The following is a 25,310-nucleotide window of genomic DNA, read 5'->3' as shown; positions in this document are numbered from 1 at the left end:
TTGTGAAGTTCTTTGTTTTTTTTTTTAATTTTTAATGTTTATTTTATTATTGAGACAGAGAGAAACAGAGCACGAGTAGGGAAGGGCAGAGAGAGATGGAGACACAGAATCCGAAGCAGGCTCCATGCTCTGAGCTGTCAGCACAGAGCCCAACACGGGGCTCAAACCCACAAGCCACAAGATCATGACCTGAGCTGAAGTCAGATGCTTAACTGACTGAGCCACCCAGGCGCCCCTATGAAGTTCTTTGAAACAGGCAGGGGGCATCTCCCATGGGTCACAGAGGGTGTCGCCCTGCCACCCCCCCCTCCCCCTGCTCCCTAGGAGCCCAGCATCTCCTCAGGACAAGAAGAACACATGGGTACACTGGGGCTGGGTGCCAAGTGCACCGCCCAGTCAGTAAGTGCAGGGAGAGCTCAGATGGAACCATAGGCTGGGCTGGTCACCAAGGAAGGACTCGGCCAGATGAAAAGGGACAGGGAGGGCTTTCCAGGGAGAACTGCACCATGTCCTTCGCAGGACCATGCAAAATGTAGTGGGGTGGGGGTGGCGAGCTCAGTACTGGCTCAGGACAGAGAGGCTGAAGGGCAGAAGTGGTGGGAAAGCTGGGAAGATGGGGCAGGGGTCAGGTGCTGGCCGGCCCAGAATGTCCCCGCAGAGGGTGGTATTTGTGTTATTTCTCCCTCAGGGGCAGAGAGGCCTGGGGGAAGAGCTGGCATGAGCAGGAGTCTGCAGCTCACTCCAGTATCTGCCTGGGCTGGGAGGGTTGGTGCAGATAAAGAACAAGGGTTGGCGTGAGGCTCATGCCACAGGACAAAGCTGAGCTTCTCTTTCCTAGAGGAGGTGAGGTGGCAGCTGTCGGCTGTCCCGAGGACCCTCCTCCCTCCCTCAGGAAAGATCGAGATTCACTGACTTCCTGATACCTCCGGCAATTTTTCTAGCCCCTCACAAGAGGGGTGGCTCTCTCGAAGGCGGGGTGGAGCCCTGTGTGTAGCATTTGATGATTTTCATGGTGTAACTGCTCCCACTGTGACTGATACCAAGCTCCCAACACGACGTTACTGAATGCAGAGCAGGGGAGAGGGTTGTCCTGCCGGCTCCTGCCAGCCCAGCTGCGTGGCCCTGGCACCCATTGCTTCAAGCTCCCCTGATCCAGCCACTATAACAGCAGCGTTCCCCGGGGGCCCTGGGAGCAAGGGGCCGGCCACCCTGGTGGTCCCTGAGCCTCAGGGTTTGGAGGCCTGGTTGGATCTCCTCCTGGAGGGTACTTGGTGTCTCATTCTGGTCAGCGCCGATCATCAGTCCTGTGCAAGCCCCCAGGGTGGGTCAAGGCACTCCGCATGTTGGCATCAGGCAGTCGCCTCCACAACAGTCAGAAAACACCCGGTCCCAGAAGTCGTAAGTCAGACGTGAGTCCCAGGAGGAGGCCATGGAGCACACGGACAAAAGGGAATGTGGGCGTCACATGTAGGCTACAGGCCTGCCCTCGCCAGCCTGGTGCACACATTGCATTCAAGTGTCAGTTTTGCAATTCCTTGTCAGAAGACCCATCCTCAAATCGTGCACAGTCTCCTAGTGGGGGCAGGGGGAGGCTTCTAGGCTCTGTGTTCTCCTAGGGCAGAGAGACTGAAGGGCAGATACGGTGGGAAAGCTCTCTTCTCTCCCTTCTCCCCCTTCTCCTGGGGCGGACCCTAGGGGACTGGAGGTAACTGCTCAGGGCAGGAAGGTACCCGAGGGGAAGAACTATAGATGCCCTCTTGTGCTGAGGGTGGTAGTGCGGCGGGATGGAGGCAGCTGGACCCAGGGGGTGGCTGTGGGCTTCCCAGTCCAGCTGCCCACTGGTGCGAGCGTCAGGCTGCCGATGGCAGCCAGTGGCTGGCCAGCAAAGGCCTCTGCCCAGATGTGGAAGGCGAGCTAGTGAGGAGGAGCCTGAGTTGGTGTCCCCACAGGCTGTCCATGTGAGTGCTAGGCCCCCAAGGCCTTCTTGCCCACCCAGGAAACCTCACCCTTTTCTTCCATGTTGCCCCTTCTCCCCCACCACCCACTCTAGGTTTTTCATCATCAAAGAGAGCTTTCTTCTTTACTACTCTGAGAGCGAAAAAAAGAACTTTGAAACGAATAAATACTTCAATATACACCCTAAGGTGAGGCAGCCTCTCCCCAGGGCCACAGTGGTTAGTGCCCCATGGGGACAACAGGGGAGGGTGTCCTGTGAGGGTAGAAGACAGTCTCTTTCCTTGCTCTGGTCTAGCAGAGAGTCCGGAGAATGAATCCTTCTTGGGGCACAGGATGCCTGCCCCTACGACTCTTCCGGGGCCCTAGAGCCTGCCCCAGCCCTTCCTCTTCCTTCTAGGAGTCAGTTCTGGTCTGGCTCCCAGCCTGGGGTCCTTGGCAGGACCTGGCTTTGGCTGAGGGCTCCCAGAGGCCTTGAGTGACCCGGGTGGGGTGGGGGCTGCCCATTCTGGTTCTTCCCCAGGGCGTCATCCCCCTGGGAGGCTGCCTGGTAGAGGCCAAGGAAGAGCCCAGCATGCCCTACGCCATGAAAATCTCCCACCAGGACTTCCATGTGAGTAAAGCTCTCCTCTCGGCCTGGACTCAGCAAGGCAGACCAGCTTCTCTGGGTGCCTCGGGGCTCCCTGGGGGCAAGCCCTCCAGTGGCCTGGCCTGGGAGAGTGTCAGGGCCACAGAGGAGTGGGTGGAGGATGGAGGCGCAGAGCGGGCAGCCCTTGGCATCCCGAGAATGGGCTCTCTCTGGTAGTGGCTCCTCTTGTTGGCAGGGAAACATCTTGCTGGCTGCCGAGTCCGAGTTCGAGCAGACCCAGTGGCTGGAGATGCTGCAGGAGTCCGGGAAGGTGTAAGTGCCCATAGGCAGGGGGGGCATGTGCAGAAAGGGAATGGATATGGGCTGGGCCCACCCTGATCACCTAGTGGGCACTGAGGATCCCAGAAAAGTACAGGGTGAGGGAGAAAAATGTCTGGGCCTCCTTGAAAACAGGGCTGTGGGAGTTGGTTAGAGTGGGCAAGAGAGGACAGGCCAGGTGTAGAGGTCTGCTAGGTGGGCTTGGAGCACAGGGAGCGTTGCTTGTCTGGAATGACAGGTGGCAGACATAGGCAGCACTTGTCTCCAACTCTTGAAAGCAAATCCAGCCTCGGAAATCCAGCCTAGGAAGACAGTGCCTCCTGACACCCATCTCACCTCCCCAAGGCCCACCGTGAATCCTAGCACAGATTGGAGCTAGTGCTTTGTAAATCAGAGTCCGGATCCTAGAAACCTCCAGCCCAATGCAGCCCATTTACATGGAAACCCCTTCCCAGCACCGGCCTATTCAAGCTGGATCATGCTTTTAGATGAGTAAGCCCCACCGAGCGTGCCCCCCGCCAGGGCTGGTGCCAGGTAGTGGCATGCAGCGGTACAGAAAGCAGCCTGGGAAGCAGTCGTTCCCCTGCTCTGAAGCTGCTGGCCCAGTCCTCAGTGGCCCACTTTGCAGCCTGGGCTGGCCTCCTGGGACTGTAACTGATCGATGCTGGTGGCCCGCCCAGAGCCACCGTGAATGGGGCTGTGGCTCTGGAGGAGACAGGATGCGCGAGTACAAACCACGCAGTCTCTTTCTCCCCTCCCCTTCTGTTGTAACGATTTTGTGTTTCTTCTTCTCTCCTCTGTCCCGTCTGCCCTCCCTCCCCAGGACTTGGAAGAATGCCCAGCTGGGAGAAGCCATGATCAAAAGCCTGGAGGCGCAGGGGCTGCAGCTGGCCAAGGAGAAGCAGGAGTATTTAGGTTGGCTGGAGGGATGGACGGGAAACTGAGGCTCCCTAGGTAGCACTTCAGGGCCAGGGGTTACAGCTGGGGCTCGGTGGAGGACAGAGGAGGGGAGCCGAGGGGGGTGCTGCTCAGCAGGCTGCCAGGAGCTATAAGTAGAGGCTTTTATGCTATAACCTGTGTCCTTTTGGCCAGCCTGGCAGGAGGACCTCTGGGCCAGCTTTGTCACTTGTCTCTCAGCCGTGTGTCTCCAGGCAATGTAGCCTCTGTAAGCCTCAATTTCCTCATCCTTCAAAGGGAGACTAGTCCCCAGGTTTGGGAGGTGGGACCTGGGGGTCAGGGGAAATGAGAACGAGCCAGTAAGCACTGTGTCAGACACACAGTACGGGCCCCATACATGGAGTTGAGGTCATCCTACCTTGGGTCCCCAGGTCCAGGATTTGCCCCCAACTTCCACCCCCTTGGCCCACTTTTAACCTGACCGCAGGGTGCCAGGCCCCTGTGCCCCTGACTCGCTGGCAAGCATGCTCTGTTTGGGAGAGAAGGTGAGACTAGGACATTGATCCTTTGCCTGGGATCCTCTCCCTTGCTACCTCCTCAGACACGCAGGGCCTCAGCACTGGTTTCCTCCTGCCTGCTTCAGACACCCCTGTGCCCCCAGGATCTGCCCCCCCACCCCCCGACACTAGTCAAGGGAGCAGCACAATGAACAGCACTTCTAGGGGTGCGGACACCCACCCGAGCTTCTGAAGATGAAGCCGTCGCTGTCCTGGGAACGCACAAAGCAGGGACGGGGACCAGAGAGGAAGGTGGGGCTGCGGCCGGCATGTCAGCTTCTATCTCCAGGAGCTGGCTCTGCCCGCTGGCTGGCCTGGACATGACAAACCGTTTCCCTGGGAGATCCTGGAAGTGAAGGAGGTTCCTGGTAGGCCCCGGCCCCATCCAGGCCGGAACTGGACTGAGCTTTCCGTGAGAGCGTGCGCTTGCTTTGCAGACAAACTGATGGAGGAGACCGAAGAGCTCTGCCTTCAGAGGGAGCAGAGAGAGGTAGGTGCACTGAGGCCACTCAGAGTCACTGCCCCTCCCTGCGCTTCCTGCTCTGGGGACCCCTTGACTGGCTTGTGTTCCTGGCACGTAGGGGAGCAAGGCACCCAGAGAACTCTCTAGGAGGTCAGACGGGCAGAGCAGGGACACCGTGAGGTGTCCGCGCTTTTGACTTGCTGTGCATTTCTTCTCGCCAGTCCTCAGGGACAAAAGTAAAAAGGGTAGGTGACCACTTCTAGAGAAAGCCATCCCCAAATTGTATAAACTGTGTCAGTAGGTAGTGAGCTGCCTGTCTCTGGTGATCTTTGCAGGAGGCAAGGATGGCCTCTATTATCTGTAGAGGGACTTCTGCACCACGAGGGTGATTGGGTTGGATGATTTCAAGGGTTCCTTTATCCTCTAAATGACACAATATAAGTTCCAAGAAGGCCTGAGGCAGCGGGAGCTGCTGAAGTCGACCTGGAATCTCCACGCAGCATTGGGCCTTGCCTATTTCTGAAGTGTCATCCGCACCCCGAAGGTCTCAGGAAGGTAGTGGTGAGCACTGCAGACTCCGACCCAGGCCGCCTCTGTTTGTATTTGACCTTCCACACTTCTAGCTGTGTGACCTTGGATAAGTCACCTAGCCTCTCTAGACATTAATATTCTTTTTTGAAAAGTTTATTTATTTATTTTGAGAGAGACAGAGAGAACAAGAACAGGGGTGGGGCAGAGAAAGAGGGAGAAAGAGAATCCTCAGCAGGCTCCACACTGTCAGCGCAGAGCTCAACGCAGGGCTGGAACGCATGAGCTGTGAGATCATGACCTGAGCCAAAACCAAGAGTCGGCTGCTTAACCAACTGAGCCACCCAAGCACCCCTGAACATCAGTATTCTTCCATGAAAAATGGAGATAATGGAACCCATCTTATTAAGATGTTGTGAAGATTAAAGGAGGTGTTGTATAGAAAGTGCTTAGCACATAGTAGGTGCTCAGTGTCATGATCATGTTATTATTCATTATGGGCCCATCCTGCCTGAAGCCTAAAGCTGAGCGGCTTGCCCAGAGGAGAGCCTGATTCAGAGCACTTCTCTATGCCCAGTTGCTTTTCCTCATGCCCAAAGGGCTGAGCCCATCAGCCTCGCAGCTCAGCGCCTGTCTCTGTGACTTTTCTCTTGCGAACTACCTTTCCCAACCACCCCTCCCTGGGCTCTGAGACAGGCCCTACCATCAAGAAGCATCTGTCCCTGCAGCACCCCAAGTATCCCCGGGGCCCGGGACACCATCTGGCCCACGATGAGTGCTTGATACATGTTCGTGGAATGACTCAATGAACGAACATTTTTGATTCTTGTAATTTCACATTACATCTTGATTTTAATGCAATAGGACAACCCAACCTCATTTTCCTTCTTCAAACTCTTTATCAGATCTTCTTGCCCATTTATTCTTCTGGCTGGACTTCAGACTCATTCTGTCATTTAACAATAGGAAAAGCCAAACCAAAACAAAAGTGAACCCCAAAAGCTGTTGAGGATCTGCATAAGGATTGCGTGGATTTGAGGCGAGGCGTCGTGAAAGCACAAGCCTTCTTCCGCCCGGCGGTGTTTGGGCCTCAGTGCCTCCACGCTCTCATCTAGGTCCCACCTGAGAGTCGTGGTGTTTTCTCCACATAGTTCTGTCATTTTGACAAGGGAGCCTTCCGGTGGGTTGTCAGTAACAACTCAAAGACAGGTAATTGAGGAAGCCAGGGGATGGGATGGCGTGAAAGACACAGCCGCCGGCAGGGAGAGGGATGTATCCATCAGAGAGGCTAAATCTGGGGCAGCAGTCAGCGGAGGAAAATTTAGACACTCTATCTAGGTCTTTCGCCAGGAAATGAGGACAGCAGAGACCCGCCACACGTAGGCCTCACTTAAAGCCATAGCCTATTGAAGGAGCGAAACCTGTCAACTGTGAGCTCCCTGGGCTTGTGGTACAAGATCTGAGTGAGACTCACTTGGGCCCAGCTGATTCCCACCGCGAAGGCTGCCGTGAGCGGGCGCCCGGGGAATGGGCTGTGCCCAGGCCCGTATTCCCGTGTCAGCTGCGCACTGTAGGTCAGGAACAGAAATCACTCCGTCCCTAACTTGCTTATCCGTATGATGGGTCTGCCGGTCGCCTGCATCTTCCCATCTCCACTGCAAGGCCTAGAGATTGTCTGGGTGTGCCTCGGGCCACTTAGAAAGGCCTCGGCTGCAACAGCCCAGTGCTAAGATGAGGAGTCTCTCGTCTTTAAAAGGCAGCCTGGCCTCCAGGAAGACTCAGGGTCTGGAACCAGGAGACTCAGTACTGGAGTCGCAAGTCCATCACTGACTGTGTGGCCTTGGATAAGTTAACCTCTCTGGGCTTCAGTTACTCTATCTGTGATGCTCTGATGAAAGTTGATGGCTGTGCCTGCCTAGTTCCTGGGTCACTGGGAGGCTCAATGAAATAAAAGGCAGTAGAACACTTTGTGGATGGGCAAGGCCCATGCAGATATGCACAGGGCAGCGATGTGGCCCCAACATCCTCCATGTGGAAGGGAGGGCCTGGGACTCCAGAGCTGTGAGCAGAGAGCACAGGGGGAGCCACGCTGGGCTCATCTGCCCCAGTCCAGAAGAAGGCCATGCCCTTCCTTGAGCACAGGTCCCTCAAGTGTCCCTGACTTTTTGTGACTTCATGAAGTCTCATACTCTGGAGGAGGGCAGCCTATCTACTCTTCCTTCTCCGGCTGCACTCAGAGAGCTCAGCCTTGTATGTGGGTAGGCACCTAGGAAATCAAAAATGCCCAGGGCCTGTTAGGCAGGTGTCTTGCAACTGAGGCTGCTCCTGGTCAGAACACAGACTCTCAGTGTTGGGAAGAACCTCTTGCTTCAAGGGGAGGCTCTCGCTCACCTCCCTGGTGGGTGTTATCCTGTTCCTCTGATGAGTAAATCATGACCCTGGAGGTATTCTTTGCTTTGTTGCTCTGTGGTTCAAAAACTCTTCCTTTCGTTGAGATGGAATTTGCCTTCTAGTGACTTCTTCCCAACCCTGTACTCCCGCCACTTTCGTCAGGCCCAGGAGTGAGAGGAATAAGTACTAGATGGTGGGAAGAGGCTTTATCTGCACAGGTCCAGACTGACCTCAACCTACCGCAGGGTTGCCACAAACTCTTAAACTGGCTTGGCCACCCAAACAGTAAGTTCTGGCAGCTTCAGGTTTGCAGGCCCTGCTAGCAGCAGTCTTCCAAGGTTCGGCCAGGACATCAGTTTTAGCCTAGAATCATACAGGGAAATTGAAGGGTGGGAAAGAAGTGAGCAACTGGAAAGAAGATTCTTTCTTTCATTCATGCATAGCTTTTTTTTTCATTTATTAATGGTAGAAATCATGCTCTTTGCAGAACACCTGGAAAACAAGCTTTATCCTTACCCCCACCATTGACACAATTGCTGCCAACATTTTGGTGTGTTTCTTCAGGCTTTAGAGAAATATATTATTCTTATATATTTTTTTAACTTTTTATGTTTATTTATTTATTTTTTTAATGTTTTATTTATTTTTGAGAGAGAGAGACAGCGTGAGCAGGGGAAGGTCAGAGAAAGAAGGAGACACAGAATCCGAAGACAGGCTCCAGGCTCTGAGCTAGCTGTCAGCACAGAACCCGATGTGGGGCTCGAACCCACGAACCGTGAGATCATGACCTGAGCCAAAGCCAGATGCCTAACCAACTGAGCCACCTAGGTCCCACAATGTTTATTTATTTTTGAGAGAGAGACAGAGCACAAGCAGGGCAAGGGCAGAGAGAGACACCACACACACACAGAATCTGAAGCAGGCTCCAGGCTCTGAGCTGTCAGAGCCCGATGTGGGGCTCGAACTCACTAACCGCAAGATCATGACCTGAGCTGAAGTTGGACACTTAACCCACTGAGCCACCAAGGTTCCCCTATATTTTAAAAATAATAGGATCACAGTTTTATGGCCTGCTTCTTCATTATACCTTCATTAACATTTGTACCTTCATGCAATTTTTCATGTCATTCAACATTCTTAGAAAACATCAGTTTTGGAGCGCCTGGGTGGCTCAGTCAGTTAAACGTCCGGCTTCGGCTCATGTCATGATCTCACAGTTTGTGGGTTCAAACCCTGTGTCGGGCTCTGTGCTGACAGTTCAGAGCCTGGAGCCTTCGTCAGATTCTGTGTCTCTCTCTCTCTCTCTCTCTGCGCCTCCCCCTGCTCATGCTCTGTCTCTCTCTGTCTCAAAATTAAATACATATTTTTAAATGTTTTTTTATTTATTTTTGAGACAGAGAGAGACAGAGCATGAGAGGGGGAGGGGCAGAGAGAGAGGGAGACACAGACTGGAAGCAGGCTCCAGGCTCTGAGCCAGCTGTCAACACAGAGCCCGACGCGGGGCTCGAACCCACGAATGTGAGATCTGACCTGAGCCGAAGTCAGAGACCTAACCAACTGAGCCACCCAGGCGCCCCAATACATATTTTTTAAAAATTAAAAAAAGAAAACATCAGTTTTGATGACCATGTACTGATTCATTGTGATGTTTCATTCAACTCATCTTCTGTCTTTTGACATCTAGGCTGTTTTCCTTTATTATTATTATTATTATTATTATTATTATTAATTTATTTGTGTAAGTTTATTTATTTCTTTATTTTGAGAGAGAAAAAGCATGAGTAGGGGAGGTGCAGAGAGAAAAGGAGAGAGAGAGAGAGAGAGAGAGAGAGAATCCCAAGCAGACTCTGCATTGTCAGCACAGAGCCTGATGTGGAAGTCAAACCCACAAACCATGAAATCGTGACCTGAGCTTAAGTCAGATGCTTTACTGACTGAGCCACCCAGGTGCCCCTAGGCTGTCGTCACTATTACAAATTATGCCACAGTGAACATCTCTGTACACGTGAATCTTGGGCTACTATCTAATTGGGTGAAATCACTGAGTCTCAGCAAGAACTTCTAAGACTCCTGATGCATATTGACAAATTGCTCTCCAGAAATTTTGCACCAGTTTTCATTCTTAGCGGCAGTGTGTAGACATTTCCATCTCGCTCTGCCCCACAGCTTGTGTTTGAGTCCATCACCAACTAGCTAGGGATAAAGGCTTGTGTGACTTTGAACAAGTTACTTGACCTTTATGTACCTGGGCTTTTCTCAGCTCTAAAATGAGGATAAAAATATTATCCGCTTTCAGAGCTGTTGTAAGGATTAAATGAGTTAATACATGTAAAGAACTTAGAACAGTAAACTCACAGTGAATGTTATATATCACCCTCATTATCATATACAAAATCTGTTTCAGAATTCTTTTTTATTCCTTTGAATTGCTGTCTATTCTTGAGTAGATACAACACAGCTTCAACTCATAATACTATCCATCAGTTAGTAAGCACTTACTATGTTGCAGACAGTTTGCATGGATTAGCTCGTGTTATCCTTCCATTAACCCTACAAGGTGGTACTGCCCATCCCAGAGAGTACTTCTCATACCTCCTCTTCTCCCTGCACTAGATCCCAAAGCCATCTAGACCACACCCCCGACTTCATTTATTATGTATGTGCCAATATCTCCCTGTTGGCAGGTGCAGTCCCTTCTCTGTGCTGAGCTCCAGCCCCTGATATCCAACCGTTGCCTTCACATCTCCAGCCAACGTCTCAAAGGTACTGCAACCTTAGCATGTCCAAGACCACTCATGATCTTCCCCAGCAGAGCTGATGGTCTTCCCCTAGCGCATCCTATCTCAGGGAATTCACTTCCTCCCATTGTTTGTACAGATTGGAAACCTGAGAGTCGCGCTTCATCCTGTCCTCCCTATCTCACCCTTTCCCACTCCACCCCCAAGTTCTGCTAGCATTGCCCCCAAAAGCTCTCGAAGCTGCCTGGCCTCTCTCCATCTCACCGCCTTGCTCTAGTTCACACTTACATTAGGTCTTGCTGGACTAACGCAGCAGCCCTACCCTCTGGGTTCCCTGTATCCTTCCTGGCCGCTCTTCATCCTTTTCCTCCTCACTACAGCTGGAGTCATCGTTTAAGATGGAAATCAGATTAGGTTGCCCGTCTTCTTCCCCAACTTCCTGCTCAAAACCTTCTTTGTTTGTTCTTGCTCAGGAAAAAACCCCAAATCCTCAGGATAGCTGAATGTGCTATGTGGTCTAGCCCCCCTCCCGCTGTTCACCCTCACTGTGGGCCCAGCAGTATGGGCCTGTCTTCGTTCTTTCAGAGCAGTAGGTTTCTGAAGGGCCTTTGCACATACTGATCCTTGTTCCTGGAATGCCCTTTCTTCTTCCTTTCTTTTCCACATTCAACTGTTGGCTCAAAAATCTCTTGCTCCCCCCACCAGTCATTCCCTACTTCTTGTCCAAGATAGCTTTCCAAAGAACTGTGTCCCGATCCTGCACTCCAATTACCTTGGTTTGCAATGATGCTTTCATGTGTGTGACTAGTTTCTTAGTTTTTGTTTCTTGCCCTGAGCTGTAAGCTCCATCAGAACCAAGACGTGTCTGGGCTTGCTCACCTTCACATCCTCCATGCAGAGCCTGGCAGGTGCTTGGTGCATAGTAAGCATTCAATAACGATGTGTGGCATGCATGAATGAATGAAACTATTTTTTAAAAATCTCATTGGGGTTTTTATTGGAATCACATTGAGCCTACAAATTAATTGGGAAGAACCTCTACTGTATTTAGTCTTCCCAATCATTCAGGAGCCTGCATTCTTTTCAAAAGCATCATTGCTTTTATTGGGAATTTAGAAATAATGCAGTGAAGCATGGTGAACAGGGATTCTTTGGCTTGGAGGAGAGGTGACTTGGGGACAGAAAACTGTTCTCAACACATGAAGGGAAAAAGGATCAGTCTTGTTCTGTGGCTCCAAGGGGAGAAGGTTGGCCCACTGATGGAAGTTATAAGCAGGCTGACTTAGGCTCAAACGGAACAGGTGGATGAAATGGGCCGCCCCCACTCCTCGGTGGACCTGAGGGACTTGGGATGTCCAGAAGTTGGCTGTGTCCTGTGGCTTTGCCAGTCCTCCGTTTTGCTAAGATCTGTTCACTGACTTAACTTTGCTGACTAGGGGTGTTCAGGCTTCGTGACTGAGGGAGGAGCTTCAGGGGCACTGCGACTGAGGACAGCAAGGTCCAGGCTGGAAGGCAGTTCTGAAGGGAGAGAGTCTGGGCAAAGGATGGAGGTGGTTACAGGGGTTTTGAAGGGAATTTTTGCTCCATAAGTGAGATTCAGCCCTCTCATCTGAGCCCCACAAAACTTTCAGCAAAATCTGCGGTCCTTCTTCCATGGTTTTGTCTTCGTAGCTTTCAGAGAGGGCCCACGCTGAGGTTGGACCCAGAAGGAAAAGGTTTGATCAGGTTGTTCCAGAAGGAAATGGGCTGTCTTTTTTTTTTTTTAATGTTTTAATGTTTAATTTTGAGAGATAAAGAGAGACAGAGCATGAGCAGGGCAAGGACAGAGAGAGAGACACAGATTCGGAAGCAGGCTCTAGGCTCTGAGCTGTCAGCACAGAGCCTGACGCAGGGCTATAACCCACAAACTGTGAGATCAAGACCTGAGCCGAAGTCAGACAGTTAACCGACTGAACCCCCCCAGGTGCCCTGAAATGGGCTGTCTTAAAGAGGGAATGAATTCTCTTTCACAAGAGCCATTCAAGCAGAGCCCGGGCCATCTCTTGGCTGGAAAACTGATCCCGGGATTCAAGTGTCTAATGAAGACCGAAGTGCTTTCAATCTCCTTTGACGGTAGAGGGCTCTGATTCATGGGTGTGGGTTCTCTGACTGCCGCACAGCTTACGGGCTGCCCGGCACATGCAGTTATTGACTTAGGTGGGAAAAGGATTTTATCCTTTATCCCGAGGCCGGGCCTGGGGAGGAAGAGGAGGTAAAGCCATGTTACTTTCAGGAGCATCAGTTTCACTGTCTGGTTCTTGGAGGCATAGCAAGGGCCTGCTGGCATCTGAGGTGCTAGGAGTATCTTCCCACAGTGTGTAATGTGGAGAACGAAGCAGGTGTCCCTAAAATGCTGCCAGCTAAGTCTCACTTGAAGGGTACCCTGCAACCCCAGCTGCCCCTTGCTGCCCAAGAAAAAGGGACCCTCGGAGGGCCTGTGCCTGTGCCCACCAGCAGTCTGGACAGGACTAGTCTGGCCTTGGGACCCCGCCCGGAACTTTCTGGCTCTCCTGTTCCCTTCAGGCTGAGTATAGGGGAGGCTGCAGCCACCTGGGCTCCTTGTTTCCTAGATGCCTTGAGAATAAAAAAGTCTTTATTTTCTGACATTTGGGTCAGGACTGGCTTTTCTTTGCTCCCTTTGACAGATGTCACTCTAGGGATCTTTAATGGAGATCCACACCCACCACCTCTAGGGCTTGAGAGCCAGTTAGACAACCTGAGGGGGCTTCATTGACTGGAGTGGCCCAGCAGGGTAGACAGGGTAGAATTATCACGACCTCCAGGCTCAGGCAAGGGTGTTGGGATCATTTCTAACCCCTGCCTGTGGCACGCTCAGTGTGTCTACAAGGCCAAGCCCATTGCAGACTGGAGGTTCCTTGAGTCTATATGTCAATGAGTGGGACCAGGGCTCCTTAGCACTTAACTCCAGGTCTGCTCCAGCATATGGCCCAGACTGCACTGCATCCCCCAGGGGCCCCTGGACTGGAGGGACGGTTCCTGACCTCAGGGGCCCTTTGCTGCCCATGACCCTTCTCTTCCCCTCAGGAGCTTGAGCGCCTCAACCAGGTGCTGGAGGCCGAGAAACAGCAGTTTGAGGAGGTGGTGCAGGAGCTGAAAATGGAGCAGGAGCAGATCAAAAGGTGGTGGTGGGGCCCAGGAGGGGGTGGGAGGAAGGTGCGCCTCAGGCAGGGCGTTAGAACCCACATTTCCCATCAGGCCTGGAGAGGGCTCACCCAGGAGAGTCTCGTTACTTGATGACTTGGTTTGGATTTATCTGCTCAGTGCTCCAGGCCTTGGGGCAGCCCAGAAGGAGTGTAGACCCCACACGAACTAGACGTGAAGCCCGAGCAGGTGCAGAAAAGCGTCCCCCACCCCCAGTCACAAGCCCCTCTTGGCTGCTGTCAAGCCTTCCTTACCCAGAAGCAGATGGAAACAAGCCGGCCTGGAGGTTCTGTGAGCGAAGACCCCCAGCGTCGCCTGCCCAGCCCCGTCACATTCCGGCTAACGATGCCCCTTGGGATCCTTAGTCCTGTGTGCGGTTTGAAAACCAGCTGGACATTACAATCATACAACAGGATTAGAATCTCTTGAAAGTAGGGCCCAGAGATCTATATTTTACAAAAGCTCCTCAGGTCATTCCAATTCAGCGTATCCAGGAATTTGGAGATCAGTGCTCTGGGTACTGTGGAAGGGGGTGGATGTCCTCGTCATTGGTCTCCTCCTCCTCCTCCTCATCGTCATCACAACTGATAATCAATGTGAGCCCACAAAGGGTTTTCTCACAACAGCCCTTATAAAAGGAAGTCAATTAGACAAGTACTTTGGGGAGGGAGAAACACAGAGTATCTTACCAAGTAAAGAGCCAAGTACCTGCTTATCTCCAGAATTGTGCCAGATACTGGAAGAGAGGATATGTCCTCTCAGCTTACAATGCAGGATCTTACCATCTTGTTGGGAAAATCAGACTTATGCCCAGGAAACATCAACACAATTATATATAGTCATACACTAGGGAGCACAGGGCAGACTCCCTGTGTCCTAGGAATGAAGGTATACATGTGATCCTTGTTGGCATGAAGAGGGGTTCGACTGAGCTGGGCCTTGGAGGATGGGTAGGATTAGGAAATTGGGCCGGAGGAAAGGGAAAGGCATTTCAAGCAGGAGGAAGGGAAACCAGGGGTAAAGGCCTGAGGTGGCCCAGGCTTGTTAAGAAACCAGCAAAGGAGTTGTCACCCCAGAGAAAGGCCTCAGCCACGTGAGAGTGAGTAGGGGTACTCACAGGGTCTATCTGGGGAAGAAAGGAGGAGGGGCCAGTCCCCCCTTTGTTTCTCCAGCGCTTCTCTCTGCCTGCGGGCTGGTCCTGGGTTTATCCCACCTGACAGATGCATGTGTACGTGGAGCAAGTGACGTCAGTCCCACTTGGCCGGGATCTCCTTCTTTCAGCCCCAGGTTCCTACAGCTGCTGTCAGGACCCTGCCATGCAGAGAGGGGCTGGCCTTCCAAGGACCCCTCCAAGCCATGTTGGGAGGTGAAACAGAAGCATTTCTATGTACGGAGGGGATTGGGAGGGGTGAGCACAGCCATACCCAGCCTTCTGTCCCTGCAGGGAGCTAGAACTGACTGCAAGATGCCTCAAGGGTGTGGAGCAAGAGAAGAAGGAGCTGAGGCACCTTACGGAGTCCTTGCAGCAAACGCTGGAGGTGAGGGGCCACAGGCGGGCTGGTGGACCTGGAGGCAGGCTGGTTGGTTGGGCCACGTGATACTGTTTTGCCAATAGCGTTTCCCCCAGAGGGTTCTCCAAAAGGGGAATGGGCAGGGCACGATGGGGTGCTGATCTAAAAGGTCTCTTCTCTGTGGACCAGAGAGCACAGGAGGCCTAAAGCAGGACCCAGGAGAACAAATTCAAGTTTACATTGCTATGACTGTCCCCTTGGGAAGTCCACCTTCTTCAGTGTTTGTATTTTTATGCCACATGGAGGATTGACTAAGGCGGGTGGCAGGACCACCCACCTCTTCCTTCTGGTGGCTCATTTACTTAGCTGCTACTGGGTGAAATGGAGCACAGAGGGAAATCAACTGTATGTCCCCTGCATTTGATGCCACAGAAACTCTGACGGGGAGAGAGGTGGTGGCAGGTGTCAAGGACAAAGTGCAAACGGTCCCAGCCCCTCCTCCCCAACTCTTCCCGAGTTGCCCCTCCACCCCTGAACCCTACTCCAAACCACTGAGTTCATGTGCCCGATGAGGCCTATCTCTTTCAGGCTCCATTTTTGCCAATGCTATTCCTTCTACACAGAATGTTCTTTCTCCTCTTCTCTGCCTGGAGACCTCATCCGTCCTATGAAGACTCAACTCCAACAGAACTGTAGCCAAGCTTCCCTGACTCTTCTAGGCCAGGGTTTGCTGTGAGCTCTAGGCCCCAGCAGCCCTTTGTGTGTCTGTTATGGGACACTAGGTTGTGTTTCCCAAACAGTGAGTTTCGCTAGACTGGGTCTTCAGGTGTCTCCCAGCCCAGCAGCTAGCCCAGCACCTGGCAGATTGCTAATCTATATACTGAATTCATGAATTGCCTTGAGGGCTGCAAGAGTTTCTCTTCTCTCTCCACTGACCAGAGGCTTAGTCTTTGGTGCCTTTATGTGTTTATGTTTCCATCTCACATCATGAGAGATGTTTCTCATGGAGAGTTTCAACTCTAGAATTTCTGGGTAGTGCAGGACCTCAGCCTGATAAATGGAGAGGACACCTACATCTGTTCTAGGGCTGGCTCCTTTTGGGCGTTTTCATATGAGGCCAACACACTCCCTCACTCAGCCCTGGAGGAATAAAGACCCCAGAAGGCCATGACGGTGCCCTTGGACCCCGGTTTTAGTAGGTGCCGCTTCCACTGGAATCTGCATTGGGCTCTCCCCTGAGTCCCTCGTTGGAGGAGTAAACTTGCCTCTTTGTGAGGAAGGAGATCTTGGTTGGCCTTTTACCTCCAGGGAAGGAGGAAGATATTTCAGGTGTCTCTTACAGAAGATTGAGTGACGAGAGCATCACTCCCTGAAACTGAAAGGCAGGTGAGGGCAGCCATGTTGGAAAACCTAAACTAGACTCTTTCTCTTCCCTCCCTCCATGCCAGGAACTTTCCATAGAGAAGAAGAAAACCCTGGCAATGCTGGAGGAGAATGAGAACCAGCTGCAGACACTGGCCAATCAGAGTGAGCAGCCCCCTCCCAACGGGGGTCTCCATAGCAACCTGAGGCAGATAGAAGAGAAGATGCAGCAGCTTTTGGAGGAGAAGCTCTTGGCTGAGAAGCGGTAAGGGGGTCCTTCCGCCCCTGAGTCCAGTTTGATAACTTTCCTTGAACTGCACATCCAGAGTCTTGAGTTCTAGCTGGCATTGACCAGAGAGACCTTTTACTTCCTTTTGCCTAGGACTCAGTTTCCCCACCAGGCAAAGGGGAAGAAAACTTCTGCTACTTAGAGCTGACTTGATCCTTATCTCTTGCCCTGGTATGCACCATACAGACAGTCATTAGTTTAGTCTCAAAATGGCTTGTGGCAGGCGGGGCAGGTCCTCAAGGACACTGAGCCTCCGAGGGTTTATAGGACTTTGGGGTTTTTTCTTTTTTTTTTTTCTTTTTTAATGTTTATTTTTTAGAGAGAGAGAGTGTGTGAGCTGGGGAGGGGCAGAGAGAAGGAGGGAAACACAGAATCTGAAGCAGGCTCCAGGCTCTGAGCTGTCCCCACAGAGACTGATGCGGGTCTCAAACTCACCAACCACGAGATCATGACCTGAGCCAAAAGTCTGACATTTAATCGACTAAGCCGCTCAGTCGCCCCCATAGGACTTTTCTTGAGGTCACAAAACTAGCAAGACCTGGACCCAAGACTCCAGCCTTCAGCCGGGGAGCTTTCCTCACCACACCACCCCTTACATCCCCTGGGTGACAGAACCCAGAAAGTTCTGGGTCTCAGGGTTTCTCCAGCGAGGTCTCTAGGAGGGGCTGCCCTACCGCTGGAAAGGCCCATTGGCGAGTGAGAGCTGAGTGTCTCTTCTGCCCGAGCAGGATGAAGGAGAACGAAGAGCGCTCTCGTGCCCTGGAGGAGGAGCGCGAGTTCTATTCCAGCCAGTCCCAGGCGCTCCAGAACTCGCTGCAGGAGCTGACGGCAGAGAAGCAGCAGGCTGAGCGGGAGCTCAAGGTGCCGGCCTGGGCCTGCTGGGGGCAGTATGCGCTGGTGGACCTTCCCTCACATCCCTGAATGATCTACCTGAATGATCTCTGCCAACCTGACCCGCCAGGGGCAGCCGATGGAGCCACCATTTGGCGAAGCAGTGAGCCTGCTGCTTGGGCGGGGTGGTATCATTGGTAGACACCTGCCAGGTGCAGGGACTGAGTCTAAGACCACCTGGTCAAGGGCTCAAGACATGAGGCAGGATGTGCTAACTTCCATCCGAGTCTGGAGACCAGAAAACCCGCTTGAGCCAGGGGTGATCAGGGGAGATTCTAGGGTGATAGCAACTGCTCCCCCAGGACCCCAGTTCTGTCTCTCTTCCCTCTCCCCGCAGGCTGAGGTGAAGGTCCGCATGGACCTGGAGAGGCGTCTGCGGGAGGCAGAGGGGGCCTTGCGGAGTCTGGAACAAGGGCTTAACTCCAAGGTGCGGAACAAGGAGAAGGAGGAGAGGATGCGGGCTGACGTGAGCCATCTGAAAAGTAAGCCGCGGCCCCGGGGGCCAGCCCCCAGCCCTAGGGCTCAGCACCTTCGGGAGTGCAGACCCTGCGGAGCCCAGGACGGGATCTGGTGTGCGTTAGGTGATCCATAGATTGGGATGGAGTTTCTTCCCCAGACTCCAGCTGCTTCCTGGTCTCCAGCGTGGCTTCCTCTGGGCTGTAACGGGGGGGGGAGGGGGGGCGTGGCGTAGAGTCCCGCCCCCTCGGCAGGGGGCTGTGCCGGTGGGCGTGTTTCCCACTGGGAGCGGAAAGTGGGCGAGGCTAGGAATCCCGCCCCTTCGGCAGGGGGTTGTGCCTGGTGGGTGTATTTCCCATTGGCAGCGGGGGCGGGGCCGGGGCGCGGAGTCCCGCCCCTTCGGCAAGGGGCTTTGAGGGTGGGCGTATTTCCCACTGGCTGCGGGCGGGAAGGACACAGCAGGACTGCGCGCACAGGGTTCTTCGAGGAGTGCATCCGGAACGCGGAGCTGGAGGCCAAGATGCCGGTCATCATGAAGAACTCCGTGTACATTCACAAGGCGGCCACTCGCCGCATCAAGAGCTGCCGCTTCCACCGGCGCCGGTCCAGCACCTCCTGGAATGACAGTGAGTCCGCGTGCCCTCCTGGGATAGGGCAGGTCAGAGGCCGTGGATGAAGGCAGGAAGAGGGGGGGAAGCGAGAGGGGGGCGGGACACTGGCTACACCAACCTCGGGCTCCTCCCAGGGTTAGGGGAGCAGGTGGGTGCGAAGCGGCTGGGAGAAGCGCAGCAGCACGCTGGAGCTGGACATGGGGCGCAAGGAAGGCGGGCTGCGGTTGGGGTCCGGGGCCAAGCCTTGGGGGAGGGTGGCCTGCTCACGGCCGCCGTCTCCCCAGTGAAGCCGTCCCAGTCTTTCATGACCTCCCAGCTGGATGCCAACAACATGGAGGAGCTAAAGGAGGTGGCCAAGAGGCTCAGCCGCGACCAGCGTTTCCGGGAATCCATCTACCATATCATGGCAAACCAGCCAGGAGCGCCCTCCGCGGTTCCCCGGGGTGGAAAGTGATGGGCGCTACCCCCCTGCCTCCCAGGTCTTTTCTCAGTGGGTAAAGGCTGGAGGAGGTGCCAGGGGGAGGTCTGAGTCTACCTGACACCTCTCTGCTCCCCTGTGTGCCCCCACCTGAGGGCCAGCCTCACCCTCATAGGACAGGGTTGGCGCCTCCCTCACCCCCACCCAGAAACCTACTCTTGGGTTTACATCAGGCCCAAGTTGGGTGCTGCCTGGTTGTCACCTGGTGCTCACCTGGTGAGGCGGGGAGGAGCCTGGCTGCACGTGGAGACATTTTAGTTGGGGAGTGGGGTGGGCAGGGCCCATAGCCTTCACTTGGGCCCACCACAGCTCCCTGTGATGCTGCTTCCCTGTCTTCATGTATAAAGGACTCCCCTCCACGCCTCGATACCTGCTTCCCTCTGAGGTTCCTAACCCTGTCTTTGCTTCTGAGACCCATAGACATCCCTCAACCACGGCCCCTTACTTTTACCACATCGTGGGGCAGGGAAGAGAGGGACCTCCCACAGGGACTTTGGGTTTGTGGCATACCACACTTGGGCCACTGTGTCTTCCTGGCTGAGGGGCTACCCACTCACTCCCGTCCTCAGGCGAGCTCACCCACCTGCAGCTTCAGCACCCTTTGAGAGTGGTGTGACTCCACCCCATCCCTCCTGCCTGCCTACCCAGGGCTCTGGGCCCTGGCTGGGATCTGCAGCCAGCAGCAATTCTGAGGACTCTCCCGGAGGACGAGTAGTAAGCTCAGGGGGTGGAACAAGGTGGCCCTGGCTGCTGCATTGTCTGCTCCTGCTTTAGCCTGCTTTAGCTACCTTGCTGCCTCCTCTCCCTACAGAGGCTTTTTTTAGTGAAGCAATGTGACCCTGAAAGATGGGGGGCCTGGACCTGCAATAATGGCAGTAGCCATTGATTGGCGCTGTGTGGTCCCGGGTGAAGCTGGAACACCCTGTAGGTGGTCTGTGGGGTGTGTCCCTCCGCACAGTCAGCTCTGCTCCTCTCCTCCTAGCCACATCCTCCAAAGCTGCCTAAATCCACTGGGCTCTCTAGAAGAGGGGGCCTACGTGGGATGAGGATGTTCATGGACACTGGTGATATTAAAGGCATTGATTCTCTGCTGCTTGGCAAACAGAGCGAGGTGCCCAGGCCGGAGTGGCACATAGATGGCTGCCGGGCAAACCCCAGCAGAGGTGCTGGCCTCCCCTTCAAATTACATGCGTGTCAACCGGCAGTCTAGTCCACGCTGGGCGGGGAACCCTGCTCTGTGCTCAAGGTTGCCTGATGAAGCTAAGGGAGACACAGTTCAAGTCCTGGGTGGACTGATGTCTTCAACAGTCTCTGTGGAATCTGGGTGGAGAGAGGGGCAGAGGCACTTAGAAACAATGCATCAGAAAAGGAGGAGCCTAAAAATAAAAACTTTGAACACATAGGAACCCACACAAACTTGGGACCCATTTATCTGAAGTGTATGTAGACTTTGAAATGAGGAAGATGTGTAAAATCCAGATTACCATTTTATTTTTTGTTTGTAAAGGAATTAGGTTAATAATGCTCTGCTCTTGGAGAAAGATCTTTTGGAAATTTTCAAATGTATTTTTTTTTCTCCCAGGCCAGCAATTAACCAGAAAGGAAAGTGCTTTTCCATGCACATTTCACCATTCCCTAGTTTCTTTCCTACCTTGTACTGCCCATGCCTTGGGCAAGTGTTGATTATGTCAACAAACCGATCAGTCCCTAAGTATTTATATGTACCTAACACTGTAAATAGAAAAAGAGAAACATCTCTATATGAAAATATATCAGAGTGGAAATTACTTATTGGAATGTATTGATCTGATTTTTTTAAAAAATAAAACTCTTATTCCTTGTCCAATTAAATGTGTTTCCTGCAGTAGAGCTTGCAATGTGGTCATTGCTAGAGAGATGTTGCCCCCTGCAGGCCGAATGTGGAATTCTGCAATTCCCTGCGTATAGTCTTAATAAGCAAGCTCCTTTCCCTACATGGAAGAAAATACTACTCTTTGCTGCATCTCCTGGGAGTGGCTTCTTAATAATTAACTGAAAAATCTGTCTTCCCACCCTGAAGTCCTGGATGTTCCCATGTAACAAGGACTGTCAGCTGGATTTTGTTCTGATTTGAGCACTGACCAAAGGGAGTAGATTACAGGAATGGGAATAGCCTCAGGAAGACAAAGGACACCTAGTTTTATGACTTGCTGGCATCAGTATCCCCACTGAAAATTGACAGCATGCCTTCTCTGGAGAGGAGAGGTTTATGCTTTTGTTTTATAATCATAGAGAGAGCAAGAAATGGTAATGACTGGATTCTCCTATTTGGTATATTTCCTCACTGGGGATGGATGATCTGTTATCATGCCCAGGACTGTCCTGGTTTTGTATTGTTTCCCAGCATAGTTATTCATGACTCCCCTTTCTGTTGTCCCAGTGTCCCAGTTTGTGTGATAGTTCTGTGGTCATCCTGGTTGTAAGGCTGTTCCCCAACAGTATGTTAATGGGCAGGGTAAGAGATCTGTAAAATGCTCAGCTCCTGACCCACGGGCCAGCTCCCAGCTCCTGGGAAAGATCTACTGCCTGTATTTGTCTCTAGAGAGAAGTAACGATTACCTCCCCACCCCCACCCCCATCTTATCCCACCCACCTCGCTGTGACCTGAGCAGCCTGTGGGTGATTAAGGTACCATCTGAGTAAAATTTGGAGCACACAGTAAATGATGATGGTGGAACCGACTTGGCTCAAGTCTCAGGGAACCAGCTGGTGTCAGATTTGGTCTAACTGGGAGACAGTCAATAAATCCACAGAGAGAAGTTGCCCTGGAGCCCTCAGATAAAGGCCAGCAGGCCCTGGGGGATCTTCTGCTTCTGTGATGAGCCAGGATGGGGCTGCTCAGACCCTCAGGCTGCTGCAAGGGCTTCCCAATTCAGAAGCCTTATGGCTTTGACTCTTGGGGGGAAAGCTACTGACTTTTTTACTTCACCCATCCCCAGTGAGCAAGGGGCAAAGGTGTTCAACTTTGCTTCTGGGTGAGACTCTGATCAGGCAGAGAAGTTGAGTCGAAGGCAGGTTGCTCAAAGGCAGGAGGCTCGAGGTGCCTGGGTGGCTCAGTCAGTTAGGCATCTGACTTCGGCTCAGGTCATGATCGCATGGTACATGAGTCTGGTGTCGGGCTCTGTGCTGACAGCTCCGAGCCTGGAGCCTGCTTTGGATTCTGTGTCTCCCTCTCTCTCTGCCCCTCCCCTGCTTGCCTCTCTCTCTCTCTCAAAAATAAATACACATTTAAATAAATAAATACACATTGAAAAAATTAAAAAGCAGGAGGCTCTACCTCAGGCTCCAGGAGATTGCAGAATCCAGAGCCAGGTGATAGTGTGTTTGGGGGCTCATTCTCTGCACTCTGCCTGCTTCCCCTAAAGGATCTAGTCCTTGCCTCTAAGCTATGTCCTGCTATGCACAAACTCAACCTGTCCTGTTATCCCGGCAAAAACTGGCTGATGGGCCTTGGAGCATTGCTGACCACAGGAGAAACTTTCCTCTAGGAATTTGTCCTGCAGGCTGCTTGCTGCTGGGAGTGGGGTTGGGGGTCTCCTAGAGTGAAAGGTCAGGTCTCAGCTCTGCGGTCACTATTTAAAATGTTTTTTTGTATGCATACAGTTTTATTAGGTAGGAGAGAAATCTCGCGAGGCTGCTCAGAGCCCTTGCAGTTCTCCAACTGCATGAGCGGGGAATCTGCAGCCTCAGAGTCAACAGAAGTGTGACTGCCACTACCAGCACTGATCACAAAAACACAGTTCTGGGGGATGAAGGGTATCCTGGCTCATGTTGCACTCGATGCCATGCCATTGTCAGAGGCTCTTAGTGTGAGATGAGAATGGGAAAGAGAACTAATTTATCATCCCAAAGAAAAGGCAATTGTGACTAATTGCTCACTGGGAAGGCCGTCCTGGGGAAGGAAAGATCTCTATTCTCATGTTCATCCTGGTGTCTGAGACCGTCTGTCAACGTCTTGTCTCCATCTTCATTCAACAAAGATTTATTGTGATTCCATTACATTTCTGAAGTCAGGCACTTACTTGTGCGCGTATTATCTCTATTACTTACTGTTAATTTTTTCATCGTGGTAAAATATACATAAAAGTTCCCATGTTGACCATTTTATTAAAAGTTTATTTATTTGGAGAGAGAAAGAGAGAGAGCATGCTGAAGGGGCAGAGAGAGAGAGGGAGAGAGAGAGAGAGAGAGAGAGAGAGAGAATCCCAAGCAGGCTCTGCACTGTTAGCAGGCTCTGCACTGACAGTGAGGAACCTGATGTGGGCCTCGAACTCAAACCATGAGATCATGCCCTGAGCTGAAATCAAGAGTCAGTTGTTCAACCAGCTGAGCCACCCAGGTGCTCCCCATTTTGACCATTTCTTTTTTAATTTTTTAAACATTCATTTTTCTGATAGAGAAAGAGAGAGCGAGTGGAGGAGGAGCAGGGAGAGAGGGAGACACAGAATCCAAAGCAGGCTCCAGGCTCTGAGCTGTCAGCACAGAGCCTGAGGCGGGGCTCGAACCCACGAATGGTGAGATCATGATCTGAGCCAAAGTCTGACGCTTAACCGACTGAGCCACCCAGGCACCCCCATTTTGACCATGTTTAAGTGTACAGTGCAAACGTGTTAAACGTATTCACATAGCTGTGCAATCGATCTCTGACTTTTCGTCTTGCAAAGCTCAAACTCTGTGCCTTCAACAACTCCGTTTCCTCCTCCCCCCTACAATGCCCCTGCAACCACCATTCTGCTTTCTGTCCTTATGAATTTGACTACTTTAGATACCTCATAAAAGTAGAATCATCCATCGTTTGTGACTGTCTTATCTCATTTAGCATGACTGTCCTCAAGATCCATTCACAATGTAACATATGTCAGAATGTCATTCCTTTTTAAGCCTGCATTATATCCTGTCACTCGCTTTTAAAAAGAACAATGGGGCACATGGGTGGCTCAGTCAGTTAAGTGTCCGATTTCGGCTCAGGTCATGATCTCACAGTTCATGGTTTCAAGCCCCGCTTCGGGCTCTGTGCTGACAGCTAGCTCAGAGTCTGGAGCCTATTTCAGATTCTGTCTCCCCCTCTCACCTCTCCTCTCCTGCTCATGATCTGTCTCTGTCTCTCAAAAATAAGTAAATGTTTTAAAAAAATTTTTTTAAGAACAGTGGATTGAAATCTTATTTTTCTGATAAGTCGTTGGCCAACGATGACGGCCCGGACTGTGGTAAAGGATAAGAAAGTTGGCCCTGAGGGGAGGTTGAGTCCCTATACTTCCCTTCATTTCCAGGTGGCTCCGCACAATGGCCTGGTGTGAAAAGATGCTTTGGAATTCACTTCCTCCTTCTTCCCAGCAGATGGCAGCATCCCCTGAGCTGGGCCTGCAAAATCTGGTGGAAAATGAGCTAAGCCTTCAAGAGAAGGGGGTGGGCTTTGTGACACAGATCCTGTCTGCATTATTGGTGATGAACCTCCCAGTTGCTCTCCCCTTTGAGATAGGAAACAAAAGTTTCCGCTTCAGCCATCATTCATTAAATCTGCAGTACATCATGTGCTTTCACATTGATTTCTCCTTTTTGTCCTCACAGCAGCCCTCTCCTTGAAACCCACAGAGGTTAAGGGAGTTTTGCCCAGGTCACACAGCTTCTAAGTGGCGGTTTAGGCATTTGAGTTCATGGCCAGTGTTCTTTCTAACATACGTAATTTATTATATGTAAATATGTAAAATTTTTTGGTGTTTTTTTTTCTTCCTTCTTTTTTTAAAATATTTTTTTAGTTTATTTATTTTGAGAGAGTGAGAGTGAGCAGGGCAGGGGCAGATGGGGGGAAAGAGAGAGAGACCTAAGCTGGTTCTCCACTGTCAGTGCAGACTCCAATATGGGGCTTCAGTTCGTGAACCATGAGATCATGACCTGAACCAAAATTAAGAGTCAGATGCTTACCTGATGAGCCACACAGGTGCCCCAGAGCATGCTTCTTCTTTTTTTTTTTTTTTTTAATTTTTTAAGGGGCACATGGGTAGCTCAGTCAGTTAAGCATCCAACTTTGGCTCAGGTCA

The 25,310-nt window shown here is 52.1% G+C and overlaps 1 protein-coding gene across 4 annotated transcripts in view; it reads left to right on the top strand.

Moving 5' to 3' along the window:
• PLEKHD1 (pleckstrin homology and coiled-coil domain containing D1) overlaps positions 1 to 24,755 on the top strand; it is a 34,821-nt gene extending 10,066 nt beyond the window's left edge. The window contains exons 2-13 of one of the 4 annotated variants that reach the window (XM_029951448.1): positions 2,051 to 2,144; positions 2,477 to 2,566; positions 2,778 to 2,854; positions 3,684 to 3,775; positions 4,752 to 4,804; positions 13,519 to 13,613; positions 15,080 to 15,173; positions 16,595 to 16,773; positions 17,526 to 17,658; positions 18,026 to 18,170; positions 18,621 to 18,770; positions 24,543 to 24,755. In XM_029951448.1, the coding sequence (XP_029807308.1) occupies positions 2,051 to 2,144; positions 2,477 to 2,566; positions 2,778 to 2,854; positions 3,684 to 3,775; positions 4,752 to 4,804; positions 13,519 to 13,613; positions 15,080 to 15,173; positions 16,595 to 16,773; positions 17,526 to 17,658; positions 18,026 to 18,170; positions 18,621 to 18,770; positions 24,543 to 24,661 (1,321 nt within the window). In that variant the 3' untranslated portion in view covers positions 24,662 to 24,755. Of the gene's footprint in view, positions 1 to 2,050; positions 2,145 to 2,476; positions 2,567 to 2,777; positions 2,855 to 3,683; positions 3,776 to 4,751; positions 4,805 to 13,518; positions 13,614 to 15,079; positions 15,174 to 16,594; positions 16,774 to 17,525; positions 17,659 to 18,025; positions 18,171 to 18,620; positions 18,771 to 19,039; positions 21,101 to 24,542 lie in introns of those variants that run through there. The other 3 variants (XM_029951446.1, XM_029951447.1, XM_029951449.1) reach the window with 3 other exon arrangements.
• Positions 24,756 to 25,310: the final 555 nt, after the last annotated feature.

Source organism: Suricata suricatta, chromosome 9 (genome assembly GCF_006229205.1).
Source record: "Suricata suricatta isolate VVHF042 chromosome 9, meerkat_22Aug2017_6uvM2_HiC, whole genome shotgun sequence".
NCBI classification, from domain to species: domain Eukaryota; kingdom Metazoa; phylum Chordata; class Mammalia; order Carnivora; family Herpestidae; genus Suricata; species Suricata suricatta.
The sequence above is the reverse complement of the archived record's forward strand: the minus strand, read 5'-3'. Positions and strand labels throughout refer to the sequence as shown.